Source organism: Ambystoma mexicanum, chromosome 7q (genome assembly GCF_040938575.1).
Source record: "Ambystoma mexicanum isolate Mex_15411 chromosome 7q, UKY_AmexF1_1, whole genome shotgun sequence".
NCBI classification, from domain to species: Eukaryota; Metazoa; Chordata; class Amphibia; order Caudata; family Ambystomatidae; genus Ambystoma; species Ambystoma mexicanum.
The window spans coordinates 990,228,880-990,247,720 of record NC_090941.1 but is presented as its reverse complement, the minus strand read 5'-3'; the positions used below and the strand labels follow the sequence as shown (position 1 = coordinate 990,247,720).

Here is an 18,841-nt window from a genome sequence, read left to right as displayed (position 1 = left end):
CCACAAGCATGGAGGAAAGGGGACGGGGCGTAGGAGTATAACAAAGTTACTCACCGTAGTGACTACCTTACTCCTAGTCCATAGTCCCCTTTCCTCCATACGCCCGCCCCGTCCCCCCTAATAAGTATCCTCTATTATTACTTAAATCGTCGCAGACCTGGCGATAGAAAAGGACTGATGGGCGATGCGCGGGGCAGAGCTCAGGAGAGCGGGGGTTAGGCCGCGTGCAGCACCACGCATAAAAAGATTGGGCAAAATGTTTTCAATTTTGATGCTTTTTAACAAAAGTGCTCCGGTCCCGTCCCAAAGGACGGAATGTCCCACAAGTATGGAGGAAAGGGACTATGGACTAGGAGCAAGGTAGTCACTATGGTGAGTAACTTTGTTAGTCTAACCTGGCAGGGCTATGCCTTGGGTCTCTAAGAATACCTGCTTCTTTGGCATTGCTGATGCCCCTGATGTACACTTCGAAGGTCTCCCATAATGTTCCATGGGTTGTGACTGATCACTGTATTGGTGGCAAAATGGGTGCATGAAGGTGTTCTCCATTTCATTTTCAAGTTAAGGCTCGATGGTCCTTATCATTTAAATCTTCATGCAACATAGAGTTTTTGTTAGATAGGCCAGTGCATATTTAGTAACACAAGACTATGGTTGGATAGTGTCCTTACCGGGATGTGGAAATTTAAAGTATTTTCTCAAGTGTTCAGTTACTCATTATCAGGTATAGCGGTCTTAAATTAGGGTTTTACAAATCATCACAAATGACAATGTTCTTTGTTTCTTTATAACCAATTTATCTCCAAAAGGTGAGTTTTCAAAAAAAGCAAGTCACTAATAATTTCTTAGTGAGGAAGCGGTCATAACATCCTTAAGATATTGACTTAGTTTGCCAATGTATTTCGGAGATTATCTCCTTCATCAAGGCGAGTCAAACACTTAATTTAAATAATTCAATGAAAAACGCATAAGGAAAAATGGCATCTGTAAAAAATATTTGTGCAAAAGTAAGTATAACATAACGTACCGATTGCAGGTTTTTTCAATTGTCCTCAAGGAAAAGTGGAAGAAGGAGAAGAAACCAGAAAATAATAAAGAAAGATAAATTGATAAGGTGAAAGAAATTCACTGAAAAACAAGAAGACTTAGTAGAATTGCCTGAATGGTGTATGACCTTGCTAAAAACAGGACGAATCCTGTGTGTACTCAGAATAGCTGCTGAATCCACCTTGAACTGGCGGTAAGTGGTGATTTGACAACGTCTGCTGGACAGAGATGTTCATAGCCATACATTTGTAAGCGCTGTGAACAATGGTAAAAAAACTCTGTGAAACGTACCAGGTTGTCAATAGAGTTGACAACTCGTGTTTGCGTTCTGCCGAGCGTTCGGCGTGTGTGAGGAGCCTAGGCAATGGGACTACTTTCTTGTATTCTATGCCACGTCGCATGCTTGAGACACGCGGCGCGGAGGGAGTAACGAGGTTGCACTGTGCTCAGAGTACAGGATGCGTGCAGAGTGCGGAAGGCTGACTTGTGTATCTGTTGCATAGCAACAGGGCTGCTATGATGGCGTGGAGCCGCGTCGCGCACTGGTGGCATGCTGCGCGGTGAAGAAGATACTGAAAGTAAATAGATATAAGGCGTGTCTAAGCTTTTATAAAAGAAATACTATAGAAATTGAAAGTTGAAAAATTAGAAGAGAGAAAATGATGGTCATAAGAGATGGCATCTCTGGCTTCTATGAAAATGGGTGATGTATCTGAATGGACAAAACATGTACTTATGTATAATACTGGTACACTTAGTGCAAACCAAGATACAATCTGTAAAACACACATGGTGTGGTGAACACAAATAGCCAAGCTAATCACAGCATTCAAATAAAACAATGAACATTTTTCTCTTCATTGAGACCATTAGGAGTCAAACTCCCTAGTTTATCAATCCAGAATGTGTCTCTTATATTGAGCGGTAGACCCAGCCTTCATGTGTATTGTTCTTGGTCAAGACTTCCAGGATCAGGAATCTTATTTGGGTTAAATTATGACCTTGTGGAATTCATATTTCCGTTGCGAATGCAGGAGAGGTGTTCATTCCAGCAGGTTTTGGCACTTCTTGTTGATTGTCCCACATAATACATGTCACAAGGGTATTTGATTCCATAGATGATATTAGCACGATCACAATTGCCATATGTTCTCATTAGAATTTTTCTTCCAGTTCGAGGGTGATGTATAATGTTACCCTTAGACACAAAACTACAATTGGTGCAGTGTAAACAAGGGTAAATCCCAGTTCTTTGTGTAATGGGTTCTTTCGCCGGTGGTCTTGTTTTTACTAGCTCATCCCGTAGGTTACGGCTTCTTTGGAATGCAAAAACCGGTAATTCATCAAACAGATTCTGGACCCTGATGTCATTTTAAATATGCTCCAGTGTTTCTTGATGGTGTTTTTGATTTTGTTACATTGCACTGAGAATTTGGACACGTAAACTGGCGTTTTGAGTTCCCTTTTGGTCTTTTGACTGCTTACTATGAGGGTATCTCATTCCAAAGATTTTACTCTGTCAATGGCAGAGTCAAGTTCATCTCTCTTGTATCCTCGTGCCAGAAACTTCTCTTTCATTTCAATTTGTTGTTGTAGATAATCTTCGTGGTCACTAACGATCTTCTTAACCCTTAGTAACTGACTATATGGTAGATTTCTGAGTAAGCTGGGTTGGTGGAAACTTAAGCGATGTAATAGATTATTGCGGTCTGTGGTGTTATAGCCTGTTGCTTTTTTTTCGATGGGATGTTTCTTTGGTGAATTGTATTCCTTTGTCAGTGCTGTTGAGGTAATTAAAAAAGATATTAAATTTTGATTCGGTGTCTGTCCAGATTCCAAAAATATCAGTGTAACGTACCCAAAGGTGAATATGTTTGTTCCATTTGTTTATGTTGAGTACGTGATCACTCTCATACTTATGCATAAAGCAGTTCGCGTATGTGGGTGCCATGGTGGCACCCATTGATGTGCCTCAGATCTGTAAGAAAAATTGGTCTTTGTACTGAAAGTATGAGTTTTCGGCTATGAACTGTAAGAAGGCGAGAATGAATTTTTTTCCCATGAATATCTGGTGCTTGAAGTAGTATCCATTCAACAGATTCCATGCCAAGATTGTGGGGTATGGACGTGTACAAGCTTTTAACATCAATGGTAAACATCAGGTATTCCTGGTGAAAAAGGTAAGGTGTTCAATTTCTGTAGAAAATGCATAGTGTCCCGGATGTAAGTGTCTGTGTTCTGTATCAATGGCTGTAAGAAGAAATCTATGTATACACCTAATGGTTGGTTGATACTGTTAATTCCGGCCACGATCGGTCTTCCGGGTGGTTTGATCAAATCTTTGTGAATTTTAGGTATTGTATAAAAATTGGGTATCCTTGGGTGTTGGTTGTTGAGATACACGTGTGTGTGTGTGTTCATTAATCCAATCGAGTTCCATGGCTTTATCAAGTAGTACTTCGAGATTACGTTTAATGGCCAGTGTGGAGTCAGAATCCAATGGGGCATAGGCTGTGGGCTCATGTAATTGTCTAATACACTCTGTCTCATAGTCAATGGTATCCATAATGACCACTGCGCCCCCTTTGTCAGCCGGGCGTATCGTGATATTTTATTGCTGTACAGATCCTTGATTTATTGCATCTCATGAGGTTTAAGGTTCTTGTGTGGTGGAGACTTGTACCCTATTCTTTTAAGGTCTCTGGTGACCAGCTTTTGGAATACATCAATGGACGGTACCGTGATGGGCGGTATGAAACCACTTTTGGCTCAGAATTATTTAAGATTAGAATTGGTGGCAGATCTTTCTTGAGTGTCCAATTCATTAAAGAAAACTTTAAGTTTGAGTTTTCTGACAAACTTGTATAGTTCAAATGTAGTGTCAAATAGTGTGGTTCCGTAAGCAGGCACACAACTCAGTCCTTTTTGTAATGTTGCTTCTTCTGTTGTAGTTAACATTCTTTTGGAAATGTTTATCGCTAAGTTTTCCTTAACTGTAATCTTGTTTGAGGTTTGTTCCTTTGATTTCCTCCTCCCCGTGCGGGTTCTTTTGGGTGTGCGTCTAAAAAAAGCTGAAGTGGACGGTGTTTGAGTTGCTGGGCTGCCTGTTCGGTTTGCTATGTCTGTGGTTTGATCAGTGGTAGATTCAGAATCCCTCTGGGCCTCTGAGTCAGAGCTTGATGTGTTATCCGATGCGTATTTGTACAGTTTTTCCGGGGCAGTCGGTCCGTACCTGTCCATCCACATGTACACTTCTTCGTTGATGTAGTTGTAAGTGTCACGTTTGAACTTCTTAATTTTCTTCTGCTCTAATTCTGTTTTATAATCTTCGAATTTGGTGTTTATCGGCCAAAATGATATCATATTCATCCTTCCCCAATGATCCCACCAATTCCTTTTCAATCTCTTTAATCTCTGTGTTGAGTGACACCAAATTCTTTGAAAGTTCCTGGATTGTTAATAAACTCAAGTCTAGGGAGCATTTATTCAAGATGGCTCCCCATTTGCGGATGAACTCTTTGCTCTCTTTGCACAATGTGGGGCGGAGCTGTATGCGTAGTCCTCTGGGAATTCGTTGATTCTTAAAGTAGCGACCTAGAGTAATCGCTTGAGGTTTCCTGTTGATCTCCTTACGTATAAGGTATTCCAATTGCTTTATCCGTTTAGCTGGATCTTTGTCTGTAGTACCATGTGTGCCTGTTGAGGTTTCACTAATTAATTCAAGGATGGCTGAGGCTTCCTCTGTGGAGAACCCTAAGGTCTGCGCGCATTTGGTGTAGAGTCCTTCAATATCTTTGAATGACAAGTCGATTCAGTGTTGAATATTTGTAGTTCCAATTTTGCAATCGTTTTTTCAAGCATAATTTAGAATCGTGTGCCTTCCCTGTTGTGTGTCTAACAGAATTAGTCAGTACTATTCTGAGTACACACAGGATTCGTCCTGTTTTTAGCAAGGTCATACACCATTCAAGTAATTCTACTAAGTAGATCCCAGGCTTCTTGTTTTTCAGTGAATTTCTTTCCACTTACTAATTTTATCTTTCTTTATTATTTTCTAGTTTCTTCTCCTTCTTCCACTTTTCCTTGATGACAATTGAAAAAACCTGCAATCGGTATGTTATGTTATACTTACTTTTGCACAAATATTTTTTACAAATGGCATTTTTCCTTGTGTTTTTTCATTGAATTATTTAAATTAAGTATTTGACTCGCCCTGATGAAGGAGATAATCTCTGAAATGCATTGGCAAACTAAGTCAATGTCTTAAGGATGTTATGACCGCTTCCTCACTAAGAAATTATTAGTGATGTGCTTTTTTTTGAAAACTCACCTTTTTGGAGATACATTGGTTATAAAGAAACTAAGAACATTGTCATTTGTGATGATGTGTAAAACCCTCATTCAAGACCGCTATACCTGATAATGAGTAACTGAACACTTGAGAAAATACTTTAAATTTTCACATCCCGGTTGGGACCCAAAGGAGAGCGACGGCATGGCTCGGTTTATTACCTAGCCTTCTGCTATGTGTACATTTGCAGTTGGGGTGTCTCCAGGCTCTTCGCAGTAAGCTCCCGCAGTAAGCTCCCAATAAGATTTCCTATAAAGGTGCAAACGCATAAATCTTTGTTAGATTTACTTTTAAGTTGAACTTAAAATAATGGAGCTCAAGTGGTGTCCACTGATTTTTGGCTTTTTTGGGTAGTGTCCTTGCCAGTATGGCGCAGTCCCCCACTCACCACCCTAGAAATGAAGATACAATCAGTCCTGGCAGATGTGCCATGTTCATTGGAATGATGTGTATTGCATGGCTGGGGGGGTATTTCCTATGTCTTGCAGATCAAAGCGGTCTGCCAACTGCTTGATGATCTCTGCCATCCTACTTGCACGATGACATTTACCCGTGTACTATCATTATTTGTGTCATATATTGTGTTGAAATCACCAACCCATATTGTAATGGCCTCTGGATATTTTGAAAGCAAATGGCCGATCTAATTGAAATGATGGGGTCTGTTTGGGGCGTATATTTTTAGCATTTGTACCATACAGTTATTGATAAGGCCATTACATATATGTATCTTCCATCGTTATACGGTGCTGTATCTACAATCAATCAGTGATTAGTAATTCCTGCCCCTTGCGCATAGCTGGAATTTGTTGTGAAGAACCTGTCCTCTCCCCATGCATGAGCATTTTTTGTAGTCTTAATGCTAGATGAGTGCGTTTCCTGGAGGAAGAGGATAGTCCCCATGTGTCGGCGGGCATATTCTAGTTTTCACATACATTCCATGTTCAGTCTAATATCTTGTGTCATTGCTGATAGGCCTTTCTAGTGGTGCAATTCTGAATATTGTTTCAAAATATAGCGTATAGTATTCTCCACCTCTGTTTCTTACCACTACCAATTTTATGTGCACAGCAAAGTGAAATAACATGGTACCATAACAATCGCACCCTCTCCCAACTGGTCAGTTAAGCGGAAAAAAAACAGTTCTTTGGATTGTGGATTCATGTTCTTTTAAGCATATAAATAGGGATTTTAAGTGGAGTATTGCGGCAACAATATCGTTGCAGTGTGAAATCTTTTGTTGCCCTCTACCATTTAGCATCCTGACTCCAATAAGGGACTCTACGAGTTTCAGGGCTTTCTCGCCACTCGCTATTACTCTCAATTTGCCAGGTAAAACCATTGGTTAGCTGATGGATTTTTCTCGTAGGATTTTCTTCGCCTCTTCAAACTAGGTTCTAGCTTTCTACCGTCTGCGGCTGGAATCCCTAGGCGATAAGCCATTCATTTTCAGAGCATCTTCTGCTCCGGATTAAGGAGCAGCTTAACCCAGTAAGAAGGTTCACCATATTGTGTGAACAGCACACACAATTAGAGGTAAGGATTGGGCACACTGGTGAGAACCGGTTGGTTATTAGTGTTTAGTCAAGTCATCGGTCTCGGACCAACTAGTAACTGTGACTCTTCGTACATTACAGAGATCTATGTTCATCCATAAGAAAGGATACAAATCCTCCTGTACCATTTGGCTCTTTGAAGAAGTTTAAGGAGAATTGACTGAAGATAATAAGGTAACAAGCTTACCCTACGTTTTGTGATAATCACATCATCGATGGATAGTTGGTAAAATGACCGCAGAATAACGTTTTACAGGACATTCAGTCCATGAGGATTTTGAGTACTCGAGTAGAATTCCGGAAGTAGGACGCCATCGGGGTATACTTTCTGAATTTTACAAACTGTCAACTATGCCGACCTTTGTAGTAGCCAAGTCATGAGAGCAAATCCCACTTAGAGTACTGCCCAAAATGGATATTCTGGGAAAGGGATCACAAGGTGACTCTAATAGTGGTTGGCGTAAGTCATGAACACTCCAAACCCATTGGGTTGTTGCCCTCGTGGTGGACACGCGTGAATGGTGGTGGAGAATAGAATTCACCAATTTGAGTATGTGGTGTGTAAAGGATCAGAGATTAGGCTCTGGTTGTATTTCTCTTCATTTTAATAACAAAATATGATTTTACTAATTTATGTTGCGACAGACAAGTAATTTGAGGCATTGGAAATTTCCGTTTTGTCTTTTCCTTTTTCTTCTATAACCCATGCTGGGATTTCACATGTGACTTGAGCTATGCAAACAATGATGGATGTGCCTGTCCATATGGATCGGAAATCCTGTGGTAATGTATTATATGTACAGGTTTATGTATTTTCACCTGTTTTGTAATTATGTAATTGGTGATTGACCAATGGTAAAATAAAGCCCTAAAGAAGAACTTTATGTGTAGGTCGAAACACCTGCTGGCGGCATACCACTAAAAACACTACGTGGCAAGAATTTGCAGAACATTTGTGTTTTTTTTTATTACAAAAAAAACCCTTTGTATTGATGAATTGGTCTGTAAAATATTGAAGGTGTAGCGCCTTAGGTCCATGGACCTTGTTTCTTGCTTAGTTTTGTGACCCAGGGCTAGTGTAATTTCCTGTTGACCGATGCTTGCTGATCAGCCAACTCATAGTTTACAATTTTTGTTATTTGTTTAAGGTTAATATAGGTACATGGCTCGATGAGGGAATAGCCCAGTCTCTTTTTTTCATGTATGTTTTTGGGCACACCTGTGTGTTGCCCACAGAGTAGGATGTGGCCTGTTGGCAGCTACATGCTGGCTTGACGGTGGCACTGGGTAACCTCCATTTTATTTGGGATACCCAGGCCCTGCCATAGGAATCAATGGATTCCTACACAAAGGTAAGATGGTCACCTCTTGGTCTCCTTTGCCTTTCTCCCTTGTTTCTAAAATCCCTAGCTCTGTTACCTTCCCCCGAATGGCTGTTGGGTGGAAGAACCATATATGGCTCTGGAGCTGCATCCTGCCAGACTGGCTGCATCTTTCCCAGGGACTGCTTGTTGTGGGTACAATCTTTGGGTGGAGCCTGTATGTATGGAGTCAATATGCTTTCTGTGTTGTGGGTGTTTTGGTTGTGTGACACAATGCCTGAGCCCGCCCTAACTGAAACTGGAATTAATGTAATGTAGTGTAGTGCCTGTGTTGTGAGCCTGATTGGGTGCTGCTTGCATGAATGCACCTGTGTGTGATTGGCTGGCAGAGCCTGAGTGAATGTGGAGTGTTTTGTATAACTTGGGATCTCACACTCACCTCCTTGTCATAAGTTGAAAGTAGAAACCTGAAACAGAAGCTGAAGTCATCTTAAGCTTGTATCCTGGGCCTAGCTAGAGGAAGAAGTCTGCGGCTGCAACTTCTCAAAGGCTGCTCTGCTCACTCGAGGACTGAACCAGAGAGGACCTGGATAGTCAACCTCTTCCAGTAGCTCTTCCGCCGAAGTGTCATCCTATCTAGTCCTGTTTGCATGCTGTCCAGAGAAGGGATCTTCGTGGGTCCAGAAGAGGAGTGCCTGAACATATTGAAGCCAAGAAGTCCATATGTGTCGCACAGGGTCCTGAGAAGTGTTTGTGACCGCTGGAAGCCAAGCTGCTGAGTATCACCCAGAAGAGGCTGCCAAGTTCCAACCATATGAAGGATCATTCAAGGGATTCCACTGCCCCAACATCTGGCTACTTTCCAGAGCTAAAGAAGGTCCAGGGCCGGAGTGTCCGCCGGTGGGTTTCCCACCACTAAAATTCACAAAAAGCCATCCTGAGAGTTCAGACTTGGTGAGAGTCCGCAGTCAAGTCCAGTGGTCATGTATAGGCTGCCAAAGCCATCCTGAGGTCAGTGCTACAGCTGCAGCATCAAAAAACCGAAAGGCTACACACCGCAAAATCCCCAAAACTGACATCTACCTCTGCCACTGCACCCATCTCTACCGAAAGTCATAAATGGCCACCAAGGCTCTTATCTTTTTCAGCCAAACCTTGCTGCGGCCCACAGCAAGTTTTAATCTTCGTGGGACATCCACAGCTGGCGTAGCAACCCGACATTGGAGACCACCGAGACAGACATGCATTGCTGCCTTTCCGACACAGCTTCTCCTGCTCGACCCCAATGTCCCATTGGCTCCTCCTTCCAACCGGGGTCGATCCTCGAGTGAAACCAAGAAATACAAGGCACCCAAGGTATTGTGAAGAGGAAGAGCATCTTCCATCCTCAGGATTCCTCCAGGTCCCAGATTCGTCTTGGATCCTGTTCTCCTGTGGCTTCCCAGGTACTTTGGGGGTAGTGGGATCTGTTGAAGCAGATTATTTATGAACATATTTGGACTCGGCTGTAATATACAACATAAAGTACACCTAACCTTTCCTTATAGGTTGCCCAGGTGGGGGGGGGGACGTCACACAGTATTGCTTTTTTTTATCCTGCCTATGTTTTACTTATTTGCCTATCTACAGTAATGTCTTATGATGTTAAACCTTGCCTAATGATATAGATGCTTTTTTAATAACCTTCAGCAGTTGGTGCATAACAATTGAATTTAAAGGTAACAGTGGTACAACATAGAACTGTATAGATATATCTTAAGTTACCTGTTTAGATTTCCAGTACAAAGTGAGTTTTATAGAACAATAAATATCTACTTAACTTTTTATTCTTTAAAGAACGTTATCACAGAACAGTGTGTGGACATTCCATTGTGGGGAACTTGGGGATTCACTGTACCTAAGAACCACACTGCATCACCTGCTTTGAGCCTCAGTCTTGGTTGCTCGCCCAAAGCTACCATTGAAGAACCTTGACTGGGGTGCTCTCTGCCTCTACCACAACTATATAGTAGGCAGAAGTACACATACGCCCCTCCAGTCTTTACAACATTAATTACATACTCTGAGATAAAGAAGAATTGGTAGCAAAGTGCCCACAGGAATTTGAGGGCGGGTGCATCATTACATTTGCAACATTCACCTCAATGCCGCAAAAGCAACCCGTCACTGCACCATCGCTCGGCTCGGCCCAGTCTAGTCGCTCACACTCCATGTCGCCTAGCCACGGCCAGCAGCAAGGAGTTCAGAAAGGTGTGGGAGATGCATCAACCCACTTCGCTCTTCACTCACTCTCCAGTGGCATAGCAGTGAATGCTGGCCACGGCCATCTTCCTCATTGCAGTAGGTCGTTCAGTGTGGGTGGGCCAATGTCTGCTTTGCCGTCGGCACCCATTGCTTCTTCTCTCACACAACGATCCATGAGCAAAGTCACAACTGCACTGCAGGGGTATTGTAGGATTACAGGCCGACTCGGGAGGAGTCCTACCCTGTGCTTCCTTACTTGACTCTGCTCATCACGTGACTCCCTGCACAATTATATATTTGAGCAAGGGCAGCACCCATGCATCAACTGTTAAAACACACACTTTAGGTAAATAAAACCCTGACATTCTGGGGTTGTTAATGTCTGTTTTAATCCTAGACTCTTTTCTATCTTCGTGCCACTAATATTTAACTTTTTTGTTACATGCTTTAGCAACTCTTCAAAAGCATACATCTATTTATCTTAGAGATTTGCCAGTCCTACAAAAGACACATACAGATTGTGATTAAAGGATCTGCGGTTGTGGGAGGGGCTAAGGGGATTTAGGAACTACAACTGGTTAGTTTGCATTCCCTAAAATGATATTGAAAGTCCCGAAATCTTCCCTCGTGGAAAGTCTGCATTTGTAAGGCCACATATCTCCAGCGTCCCTTAAACTGTATCAAGCATGTCCTGTTCCAAGATTTCACCAATAAAACATAATATCCTCATGGAAAGCAACCATTTCCATTTAACTGTCATGGGTTGGTACATCAATTTTATATATTTTTTAGTTTGCTAATGCCCAAACTCTTGGTGGTGCCACCTCGAAGCTTTTGCTGAACCATTATTGGTTAAAGAAATGGTGGTGATTACTGTCCATGGAGCAAGATTTTCACTTTCTGCACATACTGCAAGAAGTATTTATTGCCAAATATTCTGTTTTCAGGGTTGTGGTGAGGTTGTTCCAGAATTTCAGCCCTAATGCTGCGAGAGATTTCCCTCGGCGTTTGCCTTTTTTAAAAAACTTTATTTAATAGTTTTACAAAAATGTACAATCCATTGCAACAGTGAACACTTTCAGTGAATTCCACGCTGGTCTTGTATCCAGTCTACTGCCACCTTATCCCCCACCCAGTTATCTGGTAAGCCTACCATCAGTCTACAATCACAGCCTAATGTATTCAATGCCACGACTATCTGTCTGCCCCTTTGCTTCAGCCCGTGCAGCCCATTTACCCTTCTGAACTTTTGCCTAACGCTGCCTCTGTGCAGTTCAATTGAATTTCGCCCACTGCTGCTTTTGTGCTTTCATTCGATTTTAGCCCACTGTTGCTTTTGTTCCTTCTTTCGAATTTAGCCCACTATTGCCTCTGCATAGCCATTGGAATTTAGCCCACTGTTGCTTTTGTGCTTTCTTTCGAATTTAGCCCACTGTTGCCTCTGCATAGCCATTGGAATTTAGCCCACTGTTGCTTTTGTGCTTTCTTTCGAATTTAGCCCACTGTTGCCTCTGCATAGCCATTTCAATTTAGCCCACTGCTGCTTTTGTGTTTTCACTCGATTTTATGCTTTCATTCGATTCTAGCCTACTGTTGCTTTTGTGCTCTCATTCGATTTTAGCCCACTGTTGCCTCTGCATAGCCATTTGCATCTAGCCTATCGCTGCTGCTGTGTCTTCATTTGAATTCAGACCAATGTACTTGCTGTGCATGCACTTGTAGTTAGCCTATTGTAGGTCTGTGGACCTATCTGACTTATGCCCAAGCAGTCGCGCTTGCTCACTCGTTTTAGTACAAGGTAGCCCTGAGCACCCATCTGACACTATCCTATGTAGCCCAGTGTGCATACTGGAATTAATCCATCACCCCTGTATGCCCATAAACCTACTAGCTGCTATTAGACCTGTCCTTATGCCCATCCAATACCAACTTGCTGAATGTACTCGCAAACCACTAGCCAAAGGGTATTCATTGTCTGTGTCTAAAAAGGGAAGCCATCTTGTGGCTTTCCAACTTCTGGGCATCATCATCATCTAAATCAGTTAGGCTATCAATTAGGCCATGTATATACGATGAGAGTGCAGAGGTGCTAAAAAGCATCCCATATGCATATTCAAAGATGGAGTGCATTTTCTACCCTTACTGCCACAAAGTTGTCGTATATAATCTGATTGCTGGTATATGATATACTGGGACAGAATCAAATATCCAGCTGTGAATCTGGCCCAGTTATTCTGAAATGTGAAGGTTGAGCATATGCCTTTTTCTGGAGTTTGAAGGCAATCTGCGTGTCATACTTTGGAAAGATGGTTGTAAAGGAGGCAATAAGATCAGTGAGAGCCATGGGGATCGAATGGAGCCTTGAGAACCGCCGTATTGTTGCATGAGAGTCTTGGCAAAGAAAGCCAGAAATGCCAAGAATGTTTCAAGGCGGTGGAGTGAGTTGTGTGTTAAACGTATCAAATGCGGCCAAAAGGTCCACATCTGGGCGGTGTAAAGCCTGATGGTGGTTGTGAAGTCTGATACTTGGAGAAATTGAGTAGTTGTTTAGTGGTCACCTCTTCAATAATGTTGCCATTAAAATGTGTGTTAATGAGGTGATAACATTATAAGGTATACCGGGATCTGCATTGTTTTTCGTTAGGACAGGAGAAATATGGGTATTTTCTTTTTTTTTTTTTTTAGCAAATGAGGGAAGGTTCCATATTCCAGAAAGTTGCTAACCAGGTTTTGTGCAGCAGGAACGGATTCAAGTATTTTGCATAGAGGGAGCTGCAGATCTAGGAAGGTGAAAGATTGATGGTGATAATGTTCTGCTGGTAGTCTACACTACATAAAGCCACTAAAGGTTACCATCGAAGCCTTTGTATGGTGGTACAAATGAGACAAAAACCAGATTAAATTGAATTCAATTTACAGGCAAGTGACTTTCAGAAGGGTAAATGGGGGGGGAAACATGTTAAAGAGCTTGCAGTGCACAAGTGGGAGCCAGGGCAAATCCAGGGGCTTGGTGGCCTCGGTGCCGGTGGTTCATTTCTACTGTCACTGTGTGGATTTATACAGGATGATCTAGAGCCACAGAGGGATCTTGTTGGTACAACTGCATATAGACCGATGGGAATGAGGAGGGGTAAGATTCACGGTGCATCTCCAGCCTGGTTTCATGCTTGGGTACATGAGGAGTGCACTTGATAGGACAGTGCAATGTCACCAGAAAAGTGGTTTACCATGTATTTGGTGTCTACTCGCTTGAAGATTGTACTGTTGTGATGTCAATGTAGCGTTAACACTGGGGAGGTGGGAAGGTTAGCTTAGTAATGCATTGTGATACAGGATTGCATCAAATGTCCTTCAGAAGTCATTAAAAGCCCAATTGTGCCACGCACTAAAGGATTAAATAAATGCATTGTTAGCGCTGACATCAAGTAAATCGGTTTACAACATTCTATTGTAGCTCCTGGTTCACTGTTGTGACTCCTCCTGCTCACTGAATAATATTATACCCAAGCGATATTCCAATCTCCTGATCCTTAGTTTGATCTGCAAAGTGTAACTATCCAACCCTGTTACCACTTACATTTGGGATTTAACCCTGTTATTTTTTAACATTGCTGGGATCAAACCCTGTTATTACTAGTTTAAGGATTAAAAAGACTGGGAACTAGAGTGCGCGCCTGACCTTTTCTTTTTTACTTAATGTAAATAAATCCAGCTCCGTTTCTAGGGGTGGGCCAGACGGGCGGCTGCCCGGGGTGCAAAAGGAGGGAGGTACAACAAAGGCAAGGTGTGAATATGCCTCAGCGAGAAGAGCACCTAAAAGCACATGCAACTCTGATGTCCAGTGGCTAAAGGCCAGCAGCATGGTGCGAGTCACTGAAGCGTGGATGCGCGTACTGGGGGGCGCGGGTGTGGGGAGTACTAATGTATACAAAAAGAAAGCAAGCACATGCTGTGAGGCTAAAGCTCTACGCTAGCAGGAACATTCACTATCTCGCCAACAGCCCTGAGCTCTCTAGACCGGAGTCTTCAGACTTTGAACGTTCTTATTAAGCGCAGTTTATTTGTTCATGTTCCTGATAAAAGCCAAGGATTTCACAGCTTCGTGCCCCATCAGTTCACAGTTCATCCACAGGAGTGCAACTAAGAAAACAGGATAAAAAATGCACACACTGCTCTGAGATCACAAGATTCCCCTGGCCATGCTTGAGAAGGCTGCAGTCCTGTTCATTTCCTTTACAATCTGACTTGTAGTTTCCTTTAAGTTCTAATGGAAAAACCTACAAGTCTCAGAATTCAAAGCAAAAACAGCACTGGCCATCCTTCTCATGGATGGCAATGTGAAACTTGAGCCTTGCACTTTTGATGAGTTGTGAGTTTTGAAAATGATGCCAAAGGGGCAGTTATAGTGGCCGGCTTGGGCCTTCTGTCAGCATTTGTAGTACAACTAAGAGACTTTGCACTTTGTTTGTAAACCTAAATATATATAATGATCCATTGCCTCCACGTCGTCCTCTTCCTGTCCCAGTTCTTAATTCTATGAAGGAGTCAGCCTTCACATCAGTCACTTATTCCATGTTTTTGTGAACACCACCCCAGTATGACTATGACGCAGTACCTGAACACCTCATGTCTGGCCAGCTGCACCGCAGCCTCTTATGCCATTTTCAGGGACCTTCTGTGCATGCTGAATTGAGCGTTGTTAGGTAGTGTGTAAGGATCTGGTCTTATCCTGCATCCTAATGGAATCTGGAGTGAGTGTCATGATTGTCAATGGAATGTTACTGGTTAGAATTTTTATGTGTGACTGGTGTTCTCTTGAGGGAGTTCAGATGTAGCCTGAGAGAGAGGATGTCGGTGCTTGCCTATGAGATCTGGACTTTACTATCTAATGAATAACGACTCTAGAAACTGAATGTTTCACTTGGAAACTGATTAAAGAAGTTACTCATCCACACCTTGATGTCAGAGTTATTTTGCTAGAACCCAGAACTCCACATAGTGCTTGTGCAGAGTCAAAGTTCGCGTCATGGGAGTGTGCTGCAAACTCGTGCGTGGGAGCACGTTTTTGTCTAGAAACTGCCCTGAATAAAACCCTTGTGATGATGAATATTTCTTTTCTGCAATGAGACCGCTCAATTTACCAAACCTCTTATTCTTTTTTTGTTTTATTTGCTTAGAAAAGAATACACACAATGTCTGCACCTGCCCCGCGAGGTCACGATAGGACCAAGGTAGCCCTCGACAATGAGGAGGACCCTCTCGACGCCATGATCTCTCGTACCGGTTGCAGCAATGCTCACTATGCTGTCCAGGAGTGCATGGCGAAACACCAGGACTGGAGGAAATGTCAGCAGCAGGTGGAGCAGTTCAAAGGCTGCATGGCCATGTATCGGAAGCAGAAAACCGAGGAACTGCAGAGGCGGCGCAAGCTGTCACGTGAAACCAGCTGACCTGGATGGAAGGAGAAACTGACTAATTACAATTGCTCTAATCACAGTTTTTCTGATGCCAAATGGTGCTTTCTGACCACAAATAAAAACAGTTTAGACACCGAAGCAGAATAGTCACCATGGATACTGTGACACAGTCAAGGCTACTGCTGCAATGATAACACTATCGAGGGTCCAGTGTCCTCTAATAATGCTCAGGGATCGATTATCAGTTAAACCTGTGCAATATTCCCTGATGATCCTAGAAGAGTGGACGAATGTACAGGAACCATGCCATAACATTTTCTGTTTTTCTGCTTTTATTTTTATCGAAAGAGTCCGTACCCCCTACATACTGCTCTTTCAAGGGGGCCAGAACGTTTTATGGTTGCCCCCAAAAATAAAGGAATACCCTTTGGATACAAATGTAAGTGTTTGAATGTCTTTCAAAAGACAGTTCCCTCAGACTGTGACTGTTTCTGTGCTAGCTTGATGTATTTTAGCATAAGAATTCTCCCAGTTATGTGGACAGATGGTTCCTTTGGGCGCCTCCCTTTGATAGCATAAAGTCAGGTCCACTGGAGAACAATCTCGAACACCTTTCTTGGGCATTTTAGTCCTATAATGCCCTTCAGGGGCCTTTTCAATTAAGATTCTCGCTCAGCTTAATGTTGCTCTGCACTTTTTTTTTTGCTAAACCTGCTAAAATGTCATTCATGAGAGTGCCTAAACTGTTTAGTTAAAAGGTGGACTTTTAAAATGCCCCCTTCCCCCAACATATGAAAAACAAAAGAATGAATGCAAACAAGTTCAACGGTTTAGGAGCAGATGTTACAACATGTTTGCCTATTTAACACAAGTTTTAAAAAGCCATCCATGAAAGCAGACTTTTTAAAAATTGGTTACCACATTCTTGTTTGGTATCGATGACATGTTAAATATGTAAAAGATCTGACCATAAACATGCTAACTTTAGTAGTGGCGACTCTGAATGACACCGTTTGTAGAAAATACCCTGACATTTAAATGGACCTGGTTTTAAAAAATTCAAGACCGGGAAGAAATCCTACAGGCCACTCTCATTGCATTTACATCCCAGTGCTGGAATGGGTGATGGCGGCAAATCCAGTTCCTCTTCTGAAGTACAAAGCTGGGCCTGTTATAACTCGATGCTAGTGACCGTGTATCCATGGCCATAGATGCTGCAAAGGCTTTCGATAGGGTACACAAGCTGTACCTCTGCTACACCATAGACTCATTTGGATTTAGACTGAAATGTAAGTAGGTATTTGCAGCCCTATATTAAAACAAACTAGTGCAACTGTTAGTCTTAATTGACTGAAATCCGAGAAGATTCTTACAGAAGGTCTCTACAAGCTTGCGTGTTATCCTTGTATCTTATTTTCTTCAGTGGTTTTTATTTGTAATGAAATAAGAGTGACATGAATAGAAATGTTAGCAATATAGCAGAAGGCCTCGCTATTTTCCTTGTTAACAACCCTTCTGTTCTAGCAACCGCATTTCACAACGTTTTGAAACTCCTCAAATAACTTGATCCTAAATCGGAGACCTATCCCATGCTGAAACAATTAGATAAACTAGTGTTCCCAAAAAATAGGCTTAACGACCCCATATGGGTTTAGCTTCATAGCGATATGCTTGCTTTGACTGCAAACCACTTTTTCCATTATTCTGATTGAAGAGGGCATTAATAAAAGGCTGTGAATCGAATCTTGCAAATCACACACTTTCTGAACCTAAATATTGGTGTATTTCTTTATGACACCTGAGGCATACTTTTGATGTCTGTAGTTGTCTGAAGAAAGCTAAGCACTACTGCGGTCCAGGTTCCTTTCGTGTGATTTTGGGCATTCCCCATAGGAAGCGCTATGGGGTACAACAATCCAGACAACACCAGGGTTTTCGTGACTAGTTTAGCATCATATATATATATATATACACACACACACACACACACCATTCCCCCCCCCCCCCCTCCCCCCGGGTGTGAGGAGGAAAACGTGTAGGTAACTGAAGTATTCACCAAGCGATGGGTAAGTAAACAGAGTTTATTTACGTAATATAAATAACCCGGCGCCCCGCACTGTGACTCGCTCCATCTAACCACCAGCTCGCATTCTCACCCTCTTCAAACACAACATTCCACATCTCGTGCAGGCGGGGATCCAAAGCAACATGAGATAATTACATGAGCAAGACACTTAGAATACCACATCATCCCCCCCTTTCAATATTGAATAGCAGAAGAAAATAAAATTTTACAGAAAAACACATAATAGTACATAACTACATAAACTGTAAACAGTTTAGAAACAACATTTAAATAATCTACCTGTACGTCATAAATTTTCCTTAACTCTGCATGACGTAATCTCTTTTCCCTTGAACTACGCAAAATCTATGTTCAGAAACATCATTACCTTGTTGCATGTTCGCTTCCCCAACTTGTCTCACTATGTCACCATTCACATTCTCATTTCCATCTTGAATATGATCATCTCCAAATACATCAATCGCTCTTTTCTCATATCTAATTTGTCTATCTCTTTCATGCTTACCATTCCACATCCATTTACTGACCCTATCCAAATTCCACACCGAGCCACCAGTAACTCTAACCGCTCTCCTGAACACTTGTATCACCTTGACTGGACTGCTGTATTTAGAGTCACCCTTTCTCACATTACGTCCAAACTTAATTCGCACAAAATCTCCTGGTAAGATTCTCAATTTAGGCTCTTCTGGAGACAAACTATACTTATCTTGATGTTTGTCAGAACTTTGTTTTTCACCATGTAAACCTCTCCTGTGATTAACCCATTCTGGATTAAGTAACGTGTTGGGAGCTCTTCCCCTCATTAATTCAAAAGG

At 42.2% G+C, this 18,841-nt stretch overlaps 1 protein-coding gene across 1 annotated transcript in view; it reads left to right on the top strand.

The window, feature by feature from the left end:
• COA4 (cytochrome c oxidase assembly factor 4 homolog) overlaps positions 1 to 16,375 on the top strand; it is a 73,961-nt gene extending 57,586 nt beyond the window's left edge. The window contains exon 2 of the mRNA XM_069640128.1: positions 15,698 to 16,375. Within this exon, the coding sequence (XP_069496229.1) occupies positions 15,713 to 15,970 (258 nt within the window). The 5' untranslated portion in view covers positions 15,698 to 15,712 and the 3' untranslated portion in view covers positions 15,971 to 16,375. The remainder of the gene's footprint in view (positions 1 to 15,697) is intronic.
• The last annotated feature ends 2,466 nt before the right edge of the window (positions 16,376 to 18,841 follow it).